General features: G+C 32.4%; 3 protein-coding genes across 4 annotated transcripts; 1 reads left to right on the forward strand and 2 right to left on the reverse strand.

Annotated features, from left to right (window-relative positions):
• Positions 1–2,331: 2,331 nt before the first annotated feature.
• On the forward strand, positions 2,332–6,820 carry LOC100245210 (uncharacterized). 2 transcript variants are annotated; one of them, XM_002267553.5, is made up of 2 exons: positions 2,332–2,514; positions 5,966–6,820. In XM_002267553.5, exons 1-2 carry the CDS (start codon positions 2,448–2,450, stop codon positions 6,679–6,681), a joined length of 783 nt encoding a protein of 260 aa, XP_002267589.1. In that variant the 5' UTR covers positions 2,332–2,447; the 3' UTR covers positions 6,682–6,820. The 2 variants fall into 2 exon arrangements, with proteins under 2 accessions (XP_002267589.1, XP_019073598.1); XM_019218053.2 differs by lacking the exon at positions 2,332–2,514 and adding an exon at positions 2,553–3,320.
• Positions 6,821–7,370: 550 nt separating this feature from the next.
• LOC100267514 (uncharacterized) lies at positions 7,371–11,214 on the reverse strand. The gene is made up of 4 exons (XM_002267602.5): positions 10,788–11,214; positions 9,581–9,776; positions 8,848–8,979; positions 7,371–7,754 (listed from the first exon to the last, which is right to left on the reverse strand). Exons 1-4 carry the CDS (start codon positions 11,000–11,002, stop codon positions 7,632–7,634), a joined length of 666 nt encoding a protein of 221 aa, XP_002267638.1. The 5' UTR covers positions 11,003–11,214; the 3' UTR covers positions 7,371–7,631.
• Positions 11,215–12,244: 1,030 nt separating this feature from the next.
• LOC100255572 (cold-regulated protein 27) lies at positions 12,245–15,918 on the reverse strand. The gene is made up of 4 exons (XM_002275271.5): positions 15,663–15,918; positions 14,020–14,220; positions 13,650–13,932; positions 12,245–12,609 (listed from the first exon to the last, which is right to left on the reverse strand). Exons 1-4 carry the CDS (start codon positions 15,828–15,830, stop codon positions 12,536–12,538), a joined length of 726 nt encoding a protein of 241 aa, XP_002275307.3. The 5' UTR covers positions 15,831–15,918; the 3' UTR covers positions 12,245–12,535.
• Positions 15,919–16,754: the final 836 nt, after the last annotated feature.

The following is a 16,754-nucleotide window of genomic DNA, read 5'->3' on the forward strand; positions in this document are numbered from 1 at the left end:
ACCGTTTTTATACTATTAAAAGAAATAACCTACTCAGTTTAATCTACACTATTTCAATCTAAAAAACTTTTAAAATAATAAAATAATCTTTTTTTGTTTAATTGCAAGAAAAAGATATGTAAAGTAAAATTATTATTTTTAAATAAAATTTATATTTTATTTTATTTCACCCTAATTTTCATTGCTTTTTGTTAAAGTTGGTTTATTAAAATAGGTTTAATTGTAATAATATATAAAAACATTTTTTTTCTATATCTACAACTATAAAGGATGCTTGTTTTTTATTAAAAAAACATTAAAAAAATATTTAGGATTTAAAGAAAATAAAATTGTTTAACTCATCCATGGAATTTATACCAGACAATGAACAAGGAATCTCAACATTATCATAAAACAAAATGAAGATAAAAAGAAAATCAAAATAAAAAGGAAATTGTCTCAATATACAATAATTAAATTTTAAAAAATGTACAGTATATAATATAAAAAATTTAATTATTTTGAAGTAAGAGATCAAGATCAAATCAACATTAGTACTAAGTGTGAAATAAGACTAATTAGATTAAGGAAAACACCCAAAAAGAGGGGTTGACAAATCCCACATATGTTCATTGACACTTTCCTCAATCTCGTTATTTGAGTTGAGGGCTTTACTAACTAATGTTTCAAACCAAGCCTTCAACTTGTACAATTAAATTCAACGAATCCAGTGGGCTATATAAGTTTCTTCAAATTCAATGCCAACTTGAAGCTCCAAACTCTTAACCTTTCTTTAATGAAGCACAATAATACCCAACCTAACTTAATAAAGGCTCGGTACAAGTAGAAGATAAGATGAAAAGAAATGTGTATACTAAGATGGATATTCAAGTGCAGAAATGAGTTGCACTTGAGTTTGAGACTTTTGAATGAGAGAAAAGACGTAGGTAAGCTATTCACTGCATTTGTTCTATTGTCAATAAATGCACATGAGCTCTCAATTTATAGACACCTCTTTCTACAACAACAAGTTTCGACCAGTCAAGTTGCAATTTGATCAATTTAGTAATCATTAAACATTAATTACATTGTAAGTGATTATTAGTCCTTTATAAGTTTTAATCGACCCTTGATCGGTACTCAATTGGAAAAGACAACGTCTTTATTGAGAATTAAAAGGTTTTGGAAGAGAGAGAAAGTGTTTTAATACTTTGACTCGTCCTTAATCAATAAAGGCTAATTGGTCAAACCAGTTCCCGACCAGTTGAATTAGTCATGGGAAGACCTTGATTGATTGGGCCAAAAATAGCCTAACGCTTCATTTTTTCTTTTCTTTTTGTCTAATCATTCTTAACACTTAAACAACATATTTATAAACCTTTGTATGCCAAATTGAAATAGTTTCGCCTAAGGTTGGTTTTTAAGATTAATTCAATTTCAAAAAATTTATAAATGATTAAGTTTAGTTTTATGACAACCAAGTATGAAAGAATGCAAGATTTTTTTTTTAATCCTAAGTGCACCCAAAGACTCATCATATAAAATTTTTCCTAGACTTCAATGAGTGTCCAAACATTAAAGTCTTCAAGTTCTTTAAATCTCTTTAAACAAACTTGAGTTTTCTTTTTATTTTTCTCATTAAAACCGAAAACCTATTTAAAATTGTTAGTTCATTTAACCTTGTTTTTTTTTTTTTGTCATCAAAACTTATTTAGGAGCATCTTTGGGCTAATAATAACTAACATATGATATTGGAATGAATGAATTAATTAAAAGAGATTAAAATATTCCAAATTTGTAAAACTAACCTCTCATATTTTTTAACTTGAAGAGTTATCCATTTTTGACATAAATATCGTTCAACATTTCCATTATTTACGTGTGTATTTTAAAATAAATTGTTGCTTTTATAAGAAAAAAATGGTATTTTAATTATTTTTGTCCAAAATAGGTATTTTTTAGGTTAAAAAAAAGTGAAGGGTTAGTTTCCAAAAGTGGAGATGATTTCATAACTTTTAATGTGTTATCCCTATTAGAATTAGAATTGGGAGTGAAAATGTTTGAATAAGATTAATTTTTTTTAGAAGGTTTACAAAGAGAGGAGTTGTAATTTGTACATATTATTTGATTATGTACTTTTTTTTTTTTATAAATTTAGAATAATATTTTTATTGAGTAAAAATTTATTAATGTAATTTTTAATGTTGTATATTAAAAAGGTAAAAAAGTAGTTAATTTTTTTAAAATATTTTTACCTTGTTACATATTATTCTTTTTTTTTCTAATCTTTATTTAATTTAATATATGTAACTTATATTATATTCTATATATAAAAAAATAGATTTATTTTCAGAGCATATCTCAAAAGTTGGTTATACTAGAATAGAAAGTGACCCAGAAGGCAAAATTATCCCAATCGTGTGCAGAACGTCCCTTCAATTCTTCTCCTTCTTGAAAGCTATTAATTTATGCTCTTCATTCCCAATATTAGGGTTTCAATTCTTGAGGCTTCCCGCAACGGCAACGATATCAAAGGTACGATCTTCTTCTTTCTCCAGATGGGGTTTTGAATATCGTGTCAGTTTATGCTTGATTTACTGTTGTTGTTGTTGTTTTTTTAAATTTCTTTGTTTGGTTCCTGAGGAAATGAAGGAGAAGCAAATAATGGAAAATGTTGATTTATTATTTTTTTTATCATGTTTTGCAGAGTTGGGTTTTTGAAATTTTGAGAAACCACCTTCGGTAAATCAGAGAATTGATTTTATTTAATTATTTATTTTTAGGCGTATTTAGTGCAGGTTTTCCATTTCCTTGGCCAGGGAAATAATTGGGAAAGAATTTAAGGTTCAATTTTTTTTTTTTTTGTTCCTCTAATTTTCTCTGATAATTTCTCGGCCGCCAAACGGGTGGTAAATGCGTGTTTAAGTTGCTCGTGTTTGAAGTAGTGGTAATTAAGTTTCTGTTTTTGTTTCACTTATCAAACAAAAAAAAAGTTACTTTTTTGGTTTCATTTTGGAACCACTTTTCTTGCTTCTAAGAGCCATAAAGATTTTTGCTCTTTGAGGCCTCAAACTGCTTATGAAATACCAAGGGATTGAAATTAGTTTAGGTAGAGTGTGGAGGTTAGCTTTGTAGAATGAGGTGGAGAACTCTTCAATGGCTAAGACCAGCTCCAATTATAGCAAATTTCAAACGGTTTGTATCTCTCTATATGTGTGCTTGTAGCCCGGAATATCATCACCCCGTGTTGAAGAACAATTTTTGTACAGTCCTGGGCAATTTCTGTTGAAGAAGGCTTTGTTGGTGTTTTGAAGCTTTGCCAATTTCTGTGAATAACTTGGGTTAGTTTTCAAAGAATTCCTTCTAATCCCTGGATGAGCGCTAGACTACAGGCTATTGAATACTAATGAATTGATATCATCTTGATAGTATTGATTGAGCATCATCATCAATTTGTGATGGGTTAGTATTGATGGTCTAGTTATCATTGTATATTCGAGGTTGCATGGGTCTTCTCATGATGAGTCTTCTCATGAGACGTATGTTTCCTGGGTAGCTGAAAAACCCTAGGATCTTGTTAGCATTGCTTTAGATGGACAAGATTTTTTTTCTTTGGGAATTAGTAGTTGACTTCAGACTCCATGATTTTTTGATAGGTAAATAAAGATGGTGGGTTAGAAACCCCTAATAGAAAAGGGGGTGTGCAACTACACAATGTATACAAGTAGCGCATTAGAAAACAAACCAATACTTCTTTTTAAATAACCAATCCACCTACTATCAACAATGTCCAAAAAGAGTAAAAAATAACCCAATTCTCTGCTATACCATGTAAACAGGGCCTTAAGAAGCATACCCTTATCTCCAAGCTTGACCATTCCATGCCTTAGAAAGATTTCCAAAGTGTGTGCCAAAAACGACTTAAGGGAATTAGTCTCCAAACTATTGTGCGCTAGCTCCCACAAAATCACTGTACTAACTAAGAAGAACATCTCTACCTAAATGTGGGAGTATACAATAATTAGGGAGAACAGCATAGATCATAATCCAAAAGTCTATTTCCAAGGGATGTGGATGTGATTAATATAATCAATAGCTTCATTACAAAAGCAACATTTATTGGCCATACTCCATCCTCTCCTCATTAGGTGGTCTATAGTTAGAATTTCTTCCATGCTGTTACCCACACCAAAAACTTAATTCTTGAGGGTGCTTTTGAATTCCAAATCAGCTTAGCATGAAGGTGGGTGCCTTCACCCAAAACCTGTCTAATTTTACTCCAGACTGACACCTTGCAATGCTATGAGATGATGGTTTGAGGCACAAATGTTTCGTATAGAAGATTGCATTAAGTCAGGTATTTTATGACAGAGTACTATGCCCCTCTACAGCACACCAAAGTCTTATTCCATATTTTTGGAGTTTTCTCTCTCTCTGTTTAGAAATCAGGAAAGTTTACAAAGGGAATACTGAGGAATCCTTCAAGAAGCATAAACAACCTTAAGAAACAAAACAGAAAAAAAGAAAAAGAGAACCAAAATTGGAGACAGTTAGACCAACCTTGATCTTAAATACTATACCTGTAATGAAATGTTAAATAAGTTTTATTTTTTCTGGCAAGTAAATAATTATAACTAGGGAAGTAAGGTTCTGAATTCTGATGTACACTTTTAGTAGATATTTCCTCTATGAATCTTTACAGCCTTTTCATTTGATATTGAGGATCCCAGCAGGTTTTGTTATGGCCTTTTCCTTCTTTTGTTGATGATCTCACATGGTTTGAGTGCCAAATGAAGTCTCCAGGGTTAGTATTTACCAATCACTAAAAAATATGTGTACATCTTTAGAGGAGATCAAGCCTTCATTAAATTTTGTTCATCAAAATATCACTGAACAAAATCTCTCTCTCTTCTAGTTGTTAAATCCCCAGCTCTCAACTTCAGTGCTATTAGGATGCCTTAAAATTTTAAAGTAAGTATACTAGTCAGCCTCATCTCCTGGGCATGTTAGCATGATAATCCTAGGTACTCATAAAATCTGCAAAATCTCGCAACATTGTGTTCTCAGGTTCAGTTGTTCTTAAAATAGATAAATAAGTGAGGTTGATTCTGTTTTGCTGTAATGAGTTTGAAAACAAATAAAGGAATTAGAAAAACATGATTCATCTGTACTTTTATCCACTGTACACCAATCAGATAAGGAATAAAAATTATTAATAGAGTTGAAATCTGTCTAAATGAAATTAAATCATTGCAAGGAGCAATATTACTTTGATAAAGGTCAGTTCAACAAACCCTTACTTCCAAGTCCTTGGGCTTGCCTTCTTCATCATTCAGCCCAATTTAAGGCTCTGTAGTAATATTGTATTTCATCATCACATCCTCGTAAAATCGAGGAAATGGAATGTTTCATCAGATACAGGCTTCTGATTCTGTAAACATCCTAACAAGCATAAAGCTATTGGTACAGTTCAGGCACTCTTTTCCAATTTTAATCACCATATCTAGTACTTAAAAAACTGGAAATATTCTGAAACTCCAGTTATTTATATAATGATTTTGTATTGTTTGTGAATTAGTTTGCTTTCTTGGACTCATATAATTCTCCTGTATTCACTGTCATTATAGTTGTCTCTTTGCATTGTATGCTAATCTTTCCTCTTCCTATTTCACGGTGTTTTTTCATGCCTAATCATATTCATTTTTTCTCTTGCTTGTTATGAAAGTTAGTAGAGGAGTCTTGCTATGGGACAGTTTGGATATGTTTAAAGAGGTTTAGATCTCTTGGGCTGAGACTGACTTACAGCCCTGAAAGTGTATCTTCTTCTGTGATGATCATGATGAGGAAATTTTGCCATCTCACTAATTCCTCCCATTTTGTGAAATTGACAGCGTCCTCAACTACAGTCTTCAATTTATTAACTTCTGCCACCTATATTCATATATTTTCCTTTCTTCTAATGGCATTGTTCCCTGGAATTTTGTAGGCATGGCTGTGGGTGATGATGCTATGATTGAAGGTTCGGTTTCTTCTCTTCTTCTCAATTCCTTGGAGTCCAGCCAAGATGCAGGTTCACTTTCTCCTGAAGACGTGGCCTGGGTTGACTCCTGCCTGATTAAAGATCCTGAAGTTTCCGATAGTGACTGGAATTCATTGAAAGATGCCTTACTAGAAATCCTCAATGTTCAACCCAATGCTCTTGGCACTTCTGGAGCTGGAAATGTTGTTTTTCCAAGCAGAGCAGACATGGAGATGCTTCCTTCCAATGATGAAGCAGAAAATGCTCTTCTGCCAACCACAGATGATTATCCCATTCCTATAAATGAAGTGGAAGAAAACTGTGATGATATTCCAGACAACCAAAAAGCTCATAATTTCCGATCCCGAGCTTACTTGGGAAATGTTTTTCTCCCAAGTTACAACGAGGAGAATCAGAGAGAAAGCAGAAATACCGATTTGAGTTCTTTAGGAGATGAGATAGAACCATCAACTGATGATATCTTCAAGGTCTGGGACTTGGAAATCCCAGCTGAGGAAGATGAGCTCATTCAACAGTTGAACAAGGCCCTCACAGACATTTCCTCACCATCTATACCTGCATCATTTGATGATTTGGGCAAGTGGAAAGATTTGAAAGGGGAACTACTTGATGATCTCGTTTCCGGCATTGCAGACTTGTCATTGGATAAAAAAACTGCTTAAGAATATTGTGTTAGAATCAGATATTAAGATGTGTTTAGTCAGTTTGCATAATTTAAGTTCCACTAACGAAAAGGATCCACCACGAGTTGCATTCTGGGGTTATAATCTTATTTCAATATCACTCTGGGTTTTATGTTGATCTCTTTCTTCATTATGTTAGTTATACTGACTTGAATGTTCAAATGCTGGAGACGAAGTAGAAAATCTTGAACAGGCCTTGTTTTCAAATTACAAAAAAATGTCTAACCAATTTTTGGCGGAAATCAGTTTTTTCAGAGTTTGTTTCGAAAACAGGCAATTTTTTGAAGCAAATTTAAGATGTTTTAAAAGTTATTTTTTATGAAGTGTTTTTAGGAACAATTTAAAGAAGGAAGAATGCTTTAATAAATGTATAGTAACAAGATAAGTTGAGAAAACAGTTTTTTCATATTTGAATTAAGAACTGTTTTAAAAAACAGTTATTCAAAAAAATTTGTTGTCAAACTGGACCTCCTCCGGTCAGAATTTCATATTCATATGACAAATTCCACATCCACAACTAGTTAGTACCAAATATATTCATATGATAAATTTTCTTGATATCTTGTGACAATATTTCAATATATTTGAAAATATATTGCCAATCTGGAAGCACTGCATCAATACCCCACCTTGGTCTAGTTTTCTAAAAGCAATAAACAATAAACAAATATGAAAAGCATTATCTTCCAACCATAAACAACTAAAAACAATCAAATACATCCACAACAAAATCAAATGGACAAAAATAAGGATGATTCTTAATTCTTTGTAAGTTATAATCACCAAAAGATCAATGGGGGTGGCTGGGCAGTGTACAAAACAAGAACCATCCAGCATGAGAAGAATATTTGACTTGATCTCAATTGTGCTTGAAAGACCGTCAAGGGGGTTTTATGTGGCACAAAGTAAGTTGAATGAAAAATGAACCGTCATAGCCTTTGCTCATTGGGGTTTTCAAGTACTGGCACTCCTGGTCCATAAATCAAACGGCAGCGGTCACTGAATGAACCAACCAGTCGAGAGACCACCTCCTTGAAGAACACGGATGCCACCTGTTCATCAGAAAGCCATCACCAAGTTAAAATGCTCTGACCTTCAAATTCTCAACTATCTAGTTTGAAATTGAGTAGTAAAAACTAGATATGATAATAACAAATTATAATATCTTGAACCTCTGTACCCTAAAATCATATCAATCAAAATCGAGATATGAACCTAGACCTAGAATAAAAAAATCAACAAGGATGTAACTAGGTTGAAGATAAGCATGGGTTCCTTTTGTTCTGGTGTTCCTGTGTGCTGCTTGGTACAGCTAAAGAGGGGATCAGGATAAGCATGTGAATATGATTTCTTAGAATCCAGTCATATTATGGACATGCCCCAAAGCATACCACAAAATGACCAGATTGGGTTCAGGAACTTGGGCAATAATGGAAAAGGAATTATGTTCAGCTGTAACTAGTGTCTATTAACACATCTTGAAAAGGTTAAAAACAAAAGAGATGGAGGTAGAACTAGAGAGAAGACATGTAGGTGTGTTTTAACAGAATGTATGAACACATAAAAAAAGGCATGGTATGAGGATTCAAGCAACCACCTCAATGTAGCTGCAGCCATGACAGTAGAAGTGGTGTAGTGAATCTGACATAGAGAAGCTAGAGGTGACAGCATTGCGGTATTTGGTATCATAGAGGCATTAACAGTGCTGCTAGTTGGTAAATTGGCATTAGAGGAGATGCTGGTGTAGTTATTGGAAGTGATTGGTGGTGGTGGCAATGGTAGTGTTGGCATAAACAGCATGGCCCAGGGAAGATAGCATTTGTCAGTTTTTATTGGTATAAATAATAGTGTTCATGATGGAGATGGTGATCCTAGTTTTGTTAGATGAGGGCTTTGTGCAGCAATTTTGGGGGTAAAGGAGGTTGTTTAAGTGGACAAGGATCTGGGAACACATGATTTCCTTCATTTCCATGAATATCCACAGGTTGTGATTCATTACAACTATCTCATGCAGTATTAGGTGTCAGCTTGATCATTCATTCATGAAAAAGGCAAAACAGAAAAACAATAGCAGGAATGACTCAAAAGTTTATAGAGCTAGAGATGTACCGATATGACAACAAAAAATTCACTAAAGAACATTACCTGTCGATAAAGTGGGGATTGGAACTTAAAATCCACTAAGAAATGAATGTCGCAAGTTCCTGGAATTGGTCCCGGATTGAATTCCCATATATTTATCAAATGGTCAAAAAGGGAACTTTCTGAGACAGTTGTCTGCAAGCAAAACAGAATAAAATACATCACATCAGTGCCAACAAAAACTACATGAAAATAAAAAACAAGGATGTAAAAAATTACATACATAGTAAGAAAGCCTAGAAAGACCCGTTTCAAGCATTTGAAAAAACACATTGGTACTGAATAAAGAGAAGATTTAACCATCCATGAGACCACCTGTTGGCTCACAGAAGTTGAGATAGGTTGATATGGTTCTGGTTTGGCACAAAAGAGAGTCAACCCTAGACCCAAAACATCCAGTCCTAATTTAATAGCCAAATGTGCAGTCCCTCTATAGTTTCTTAGTTTTGGCAACTTTTATTTCAGGCCCTAAAGAAAACCTACAATCATTGCCAATTTTTTTAACTCAAAAACCAGTTAAAAACTTATTATCTTCCTCAATCAGCTTGGCCTACACATGCTCATTTCAGCTCCTTAGTTATAGACTTAAAACCAGAGGAAACATAGTCTTTATTGTTTTTTTCTTTTTCTTTTCTTTTTTAATTGTGAAAACTAAACAATATTTGATTAATTTTCTGTTAACAAAAAGGGGGGAAAATCAGAAAAACTGTAAAACTTCTAAAACCAACTTCACTACCTTTATAGTCTTTGGTCTGTTTAACTCCACATGAGAAACATAACTTTCAACAAGAAATTTAAAACCAATCTCAAGCTCCGCATCAAATGATCCATCTGGATTGTGTTTAATTATCTCTGATCGCTGACACCAGGGCACAAAACCGTGATACAAGTCAACTGCTGCAACAACATCAAATAACTGTTCTGGAGAGTACCTGATAACCAGAAACTATGTCAACCCTTTTCTCTAGGGAACACAGATTGATGAACAAAAGATTCTCAAAGCAACCATTCCAAGGGCATAAGGTCAATCATCAGGTAACACTACTAACTATGGAGGAAGCAATCATATCACGGTTAACGGACCAATGTAGAGATTCAATTTAGGCTCATTATGTCTTGTATGACTATGCATCACAAAAATAACAAATAAATTTTTCTGAGAAGAAAGAGAAACGGAATAGAGCATCCATAATCAGAGAAACCATATGTTCATAAGATAAGCATAGGTAAGATAAGTTTGGAGATGAAAACAAAAAGCATGACTCAGCCGTTGATAAAGGGATTTTTAGTTTAGATGATTTTGACATGTCTATAAAAAGATCCTAATAGAGCTAGTGAGAAAATCTGAATAAGTTATTATTGTGCAAATGGCGCCTTTTAATGTAACAATTGTTTTCAGGAAGAAAATTTTGTTTGGGAACTCAAACATGAAAAAATTCCCAAAGTATTCTCCATTTTTCAGTTTTTTCTCAGCATAGCGATGCACTACAAAAATCATCTCAAATCTGTTCTAAAAGAACAAGGTTTTTTCAGAACAAATTAGTAAAAAAATTGACTTATTAAGTTAGAAAACTGTAACTGTTTTCAAAAACATTTCCCAAACAAGCTTCAAAAGGAGAATATATCCCAAAAAAAACGTACAAACTCTTTTAAATGCCTTTTTCAATAATGCTCCATTTGGTTGAGGAAAAACCATGGAATTCTGCCCACTTGATCAATTTTTCTGTTTCTGCAAAATCAATTCAACCTGAGACATCATATTCAAAACTTCAAGTTCATGTCCCCCCAATTTCTCAGCAACCAAACAGAGAACAGAAAGAAATTAAACCCTTAGTCAATGCAGATCACGAAGCAGCAACACGAAACTTTTGCCTAATAAACACAAAATACCAACAGAAAACAACAAATCCATGCTCTGTTGTGTTGAAGCCAAGCAAAATTACCCTAAAACGCGCTTCTCCTCATACACTTTCGACAGAACACCGCCCTCTTCTCCGTCTCCACAACCCAGAAAACGCCTCGTCTGAATAACGCTTCCAAACAGATCCCTGCGACCAAGAACCGGTTTAAAGCCACTGACGCATCGAATCTCATTGAATTTCTTCGAAGACCTCATCAAAGATCCAATGGCCCTAGCCGTCGACAAAAATGGCGGCATCGTGAAAATGGAACAATATCATTCAATTCCGTACTGCCTCTCAGTATGGATAATGCCCTGTAGAAGCCGGCGAATTCCCCGAATTACAGCGGTAATGATTGAATTGGACGGCGGTTCGAGATCGAAGGGCAACGTTTTCTTAGGGTTTCCACCAAAGCTTCCTCGTTTGGCGTGGTGGGAAAAATGGTGTCAGAACTTCAAATCGAGGATTTTAGATAATTAGATGTAAATATAATTTTTTTTTAAATAAAATTTTCAAATAATTTTTTTAAGGAAAACAAATTAAATTATTTTTAAAATTGATCATTTTTGAACTCTTTTTTTCTTTTTTACGTCTGTTTCCAAATTAAATTCTTTAATACTAATTTTTAAACTAAATTTAATTGAAAAACAAACACTTAATCCTAATCTCCGCCTAATATTATTATTATTTTTTAAAATTTTTTATCTTAAAAATATTGTTTTTAGAATATATTTGATAATATTTTTATTTGAAGTATTTTTAATATAAATATTTTTTTAAAATTATTTTTAGAAAAATCATTTATAAAATATTTTTTTTAGAAAACGTTATAAATTATTTTTTTAATATTACAAATCATTTTTTTTAACATTATAGATAATTTTTCAAAATTTTAACAAATACTTAATTTTTTTTAATATTTTGTAAGCCAAAAGTATTTTTTTAAAAAAAAATAGCAAAAAGACTCTTTACTCCTTATTGAGATTAAACTCTTTTAAAAATAAACTTAATTGAAAAACAAATTTCTTCTCTCCTATTTTTTTCTCCTAATTTTTATTTTAAAACGATTTTCTTATTTCCCTTTTTAAGTTAATTTCATTTTGATACGTAGGAAGGCAAATTCTCTATATTTTATTTATTTATTTTTTAATTCTTTTCAAATTTCTTTCCTTCAGAAATTAGAGACCTAAAAACACTTGCATGGATGTTGATCTGACAAGGATCTTAAGCTTGGTGACATGTCAACTTTTATCTTACATAATAAAGCTTAAGTTATTTAATTAAGTATTTTATAATATTTATAATTTATATTAGTATATATAAAAATATTCAATTCATATATTTATAAATGATTTTAAGAGAAAAATATCAAATTTAATTATATCATATATTATTTTATTTGTTAGAAAGATAAACATTTTTTTGTTATTAATTTAAAATAATATTTTATTTATCATTTAAATTTTGACAAGATAAAGTTAAAAAGAAATTATTATAAGTAGATGCAATCCAATCACATAAATATATATTTTAAAAAAAAAAATCTATAATTTTTTAATATCCTCCCAAACAAGAACAATAGTTTTCACGTACAGCATTAATCAAAGAAAAGAGAGGAAGAATAAGAACAGTGACCACACATTCTTCATCCATGGCGAAATTCAGATGGAATAAGTCACCGATTTCCTCCATTTCAACTCACTGATCCTTTACTGGGTACTGGAAAGAGATGGATGGAGTAGAAGAAACCATGGGGTGAAGATAAACTGTGATCAGTTCACACTAGTTGATCAATCGCCTCGTGTCTTCATCCTTTTTGGACTGCCTTCAATTTCATCGTCCATAAAGTTCTGACCTGAGACCTCTGCAAGATCCAAAATGTTCAAAATGATTTCATTTAACAACGAAATATGCTGGCATTTGAAGTGTTTTGACTGCATTTGTGGCAAAACAATGACATTAGTTTTGTTCCAAATGAATAAATATCTACACAAAATGGAGCAGCTTCTTATAAAGAGTTGTCGTATTTGAGTATCATTGGAGACCACATACACTCCCAAAAGCTTATGCTTATGCGCGCTACGGGGTAACCTTGCATATAAGGCCCAACCAACACATTAGAGCGGGTCATTATAAAGGGTTAGAGTCGATCTTCAACTGTGAGATTGGTACAAGATTTTAAGTATATTAGTGTCATGTGAGACTACATACACTCCCAAAAACTTATGACTTAAGCTCATGAGAGTAAAGATAACCTCGTGCATGTGTGTGTGTGTCTATATATATATATAAAGCTTTAAGCATTTGAATGTCATGCGGGACTACACACTACCAAAACTTATGACTTATGCTCATGGGAGTAGAGATAACCTCGTATATAAGACCCAACCAATATTAATAATCAATAGATATGGGATATCGGACTTTCAACCTCTCTCTGATTCCAAATGATATGAGATCACGTTCACTTCCAAATGCTTAATTAGCAAATGGGAAATAAAGGTAGTCTCACGTATGAGACTTAACCAACATTAGTAATTAGTTGATGTGGGACATTGAACTTTTGTCCGTCTTACATAAAGTGGCCCACAATCCCATAAAGAACAACCAGGGATAGTATTTCACGGTTAAGGGAAGAAGCTCGTAATGCAATATATATAAAGAGATTCTTTTAATTGTAAAAACGTGTTTTAAAGCCTTAGAATTATTAAGGAAACAATATCTACATAGTAGGTTGTTATCAATGGTATCGGAATCAATCCTGACTCTTGTGACAAGAATAACAACATTTTATCAAAGGTGATTGTGATGTTCCATATTCGAAGCTTTTAACACCATATATGCAGTGAACTCTTGGCGACAGTATAACGTATTTTAAAAAGAGAGGTGAAAAGAGAGAACTACCTATATTGCTGCCAACTGAGTCCCGATGGTAGAGAGAATTCCACAACAGAAACTGCCTTGAAGTGGAATCTCCTCCGCAAGACACAGCCTGTTTCCCTTTCTGCTTCACTGCCTTACTTGTGGAAGCAGCATTCTCCTGAAGAAACGGCAATCCTGGATCTTGGCCTCTTCTTGAAGATCTGAAATGCCTGATCCATGGATCTGACTGAAGATCATCATGCCGCTTATTTTCAGCTCTTACACACTCCATCTTCTGCCACGACCCACCTCGAAGAACCTTGAACTGGAAAGCAAAAACAGAAAGGAATGAAACAAAGTTAAAGCAAGAGATATATAGAATGGAGAAGGCAACACAGCAAACAGTTCAGACCTGGCCAGATGAAATGCAGGTGTTGCAATCCTTCTGTGAGGATGGTTGTGACTCTGATGGATTCCATTTTCTCGGCGGCCAACCAAGAAGATTAGAAGAATCGTATAACTGGTTAACAAATGAAGCTTCCATGGAATTGAGATACAGACTATGCTTCTCATCTGTCCATTCTGTAGACAAAGGGTCTGTCTCTTCACCCTCCTAGAGTATGCAATTACCAGGAGAAGAACCAGATGACTTTAATCCTATGTTTCGATATAGGGAAAAAAAACTAAGAAAAATGATTTTTATGTTTTAAAGCTCATATATTTTCAAATTATTTAATCTTTATATAATAACTCAACACAAACAAGAATAACTAATTTTCAGGATATAGTAAACAACCTAGCAAAAAACTAAAGTAAGCAACCATACCCAACATGGTTTTCCCATTTACCTTAAATCCTTATATAGGATTGAAGATGCAAAATTAACCAGTTTCAGCTTAAGCTATAATGACCTGCACTCAATCGTGTAGATATTATCCCATTTGGATCTAAAAAAACTATCATGGTTTTAAAACGTGTTTACATGATTAAACGGAGTTCATACTTATATTAGAAACTTTTTCCCATATCCGATGTGGTATATTACAAACACAACGTCTTCGTTATATCCCATAGGATTGTAGGGCCAAATAGACGAACATTTCTTACGAGACCAAACAAATCCCCACACCAGGGTCGGGGATCGACTATGATTCCATTTGTAACGACTCACACTCAACTGTATAGATATTGTCTGAACCCAAAAGTCTTTACACCTTTAAAATAAGTTCATACTTATATAACATCAAAAACTTTCTTCCTTCCTTATCTGTTGTGACATATCACATATAATTTCTGTTTAATAATGTTTTCAACAATAGAATTTGTGAAGAGTTTGTAATTTTTAAAAAAATTTATAATTAAATTCTATTTGAAAACTCAAATATGAAAAACAATTTTATCAATTTATTCTTATAGTATGCATTTTCATATAATACAAAACTTTTCAAATTATTCTAAAAAAAACGTCTAAAAAATACCTAAGTTTTATTCTAAAAACAACTTTGAAAAGAAACAATCCAAAAATTGTTTTCAAGAATAGTTTACAAAGACTACTCAGCTACTTAGCCACCAAACTTTGCTATGAGACAGTTACACAAAAAGGCTTCAAGAAAACATAAATATCAGGAGAGCATTGGATTTATCAATAGAAAGTAAAAAACTAAAATCAAAAATAAAATTCAAAGAATTGGAAACTGATCAAATTCAATCACAAAACCCTCTAACATAATCAACTGAAATGCCCCATGAACAACGCAAAAAATATATATATATATATATATATAAAATGAAAAAAAAAAAATCATTTCCACTACCAAACAGCCCTACAAATCTACCTCCATTTTCTCAGGAAAATCCGAGTAAAAATCAACATCAATTTCTTCTGCTTTGAAAAAAAATCAGTAGTAGAAATCAGAAATACAGATTTTTGAGCTTATTATTACCACTATCCAACGATTTAGCCTTTTAGAAACCTAGATTAAAGAATAATATCATACACTAATCCCCAAAAAAGCAATGAATATTTAGGAAAAGCCGAAAGAGCATTTTTTTTACCAGTCTCGAGGTTGCTTCCTGGTCAAGAAACTGAGTTGAGTCTCCACGGCTGAGTCCGGCGGTCTGCCAACTCGGTGGAGCATCCATGGCTGTGGCGCTGAAACTCTCCAATTTTACAAAAGCATTTATGTTTACAAGGAAGATGTAGGGGAGAGAGGCGGGGTACATGAGAAGCCGCCAGCTGTCGAAAGTTTTACACGTGTCAAGAAGTGACACGCAGCCACGTCACACATTGTGTAATGATCGACATAGATATTTTTTGTGCCTCAAAATATCTGCTATGCTGGAGGTAGTCTGCACTTTAACCGTTACTGTGTGCGCTCAAAGCTTGCGTTGGCGCGCTTTTACAGTGTGTCCTCATCCTTTTGATCATCCTTAATATAAAAATCAACGGTGGAAAACAGTTTTTCGTTATTTGGATTTAAAAATAAAAATAAAAATATGTTTTAAAATATTTAATGAAAATAGGTAAAATTTTAAAATAAAATTGAAGGGTTTTTAATAGTTTTTTATGGAGTGGTGTATAATATTTGTATGAAAAATAAATAAAGAAAATTATTTATATTTTGGTTTTCAAACAAAATTTTATTTTTAAAAATAATGAAAAGATATTTTTGAGAACATCATCAAATAGATATTAAGTATTAAATTTTATATTTAGAAAACATATTTAACAAAGTATTAGAAAAAATAATTTTATGAAAATTTATTTTAAAAATAAATAAATTTTTTTTTTATGGGTTTTCAAGTTTTTTGAATAATGTTATAAACAATAATTAAGAATATAAAAACTTTATTATTGGAAATAAGTCATATTATATTCCACCTAACAAGTCAGAAAAATTCATTTTTCATATTTAAGATCTTACTTTCATTCCCCAAAGCAATTAACAGTTGCTTTTAAAAATTGTTTTTCAAAATTACTTTTTGAAAATATTTTTAAACAGACGTTATAATTCCATAGACAATTGGATTATTCAAATCTATCTCTTTCAAATAGGTGATCTTTTGAATAAAAGCTTTGTCCCTCATTTTCACAACATTTGGATTGATATTGGACATTAAAATATATCTTTAGAAAAGGATTTTTCA

Source organism: Vitis vinifera, chromosome 3 (genome assembly GCF_030704535.1).
Source record: "Vitis vinifera cultivar Pinot Noir 40024 chromosome 3, ASM3070453v1".
Lineage (NCBI taxonomy): Eukaryota > Viridiplantae > Streptophyta > Magnoliopsida > Vitales > Vitaceae > Vitis > Vitis vinifera.

Bases quoted from the DNA above. Each gene is read 5' to 3' on its own strand.
- LOC100255572 (XM_002275271.5), bottom strand. From the start codon at position 15,830: ATGTACCCCGCCTCTCTCCCCTACATCTTCCTTGTAAACATAAATGCT. The intron at 14,221-15,662 runs GTAAAAAAAATG...TGCATACTCTAG, and splicing joins AGGAAGCAACCTCGAGACTG to GAGGGTGAAGAGACAGACCC. The intron at 12,610-13,649 runs GTAGTTCTCTCT...TGGATCTTGCAG, and splicing joins CTCAGTTGGCAGCAATATAG to AGGTCTCAGGTCAGAACTTT.
- LOC100267514 (XM_002267602.5), bottom strand. From the start codon at position 11,002: ATGCCGCCATTTTTGTCGACGGCTAGGGCCATTGGATCTTTGATGAGG. The intron at 9,777-10,787 runs GTAATTTTGCTT...TCTGGTTATCAG, and splicing joins GAGGAGAAGCGCGTTTTAGG to GTACTCTCCAGAACAGTTAT. The intron at 7,755-8,847 runs GTAATGTTCTTT...TCTGATGAACAG, and splicing joins AATCCCCACTTTATCGACAG to GTGGCATCCGTGTTCTTCAA.
- LOC100245210 (XM_002267553.5), top strand. From the start codon at position 2,448: ATGCTCTTCATTCCCAATATTAGGGTTTCAATTCTTGAGGCTTCCCGC. The intron at 2,515-5,965 runs GTACGATCTTCT...GGAATTTTGTAG, and splicing joins CAACGGCAACGATATCAAAG to GCATGGCTGTGGGTGATGAT.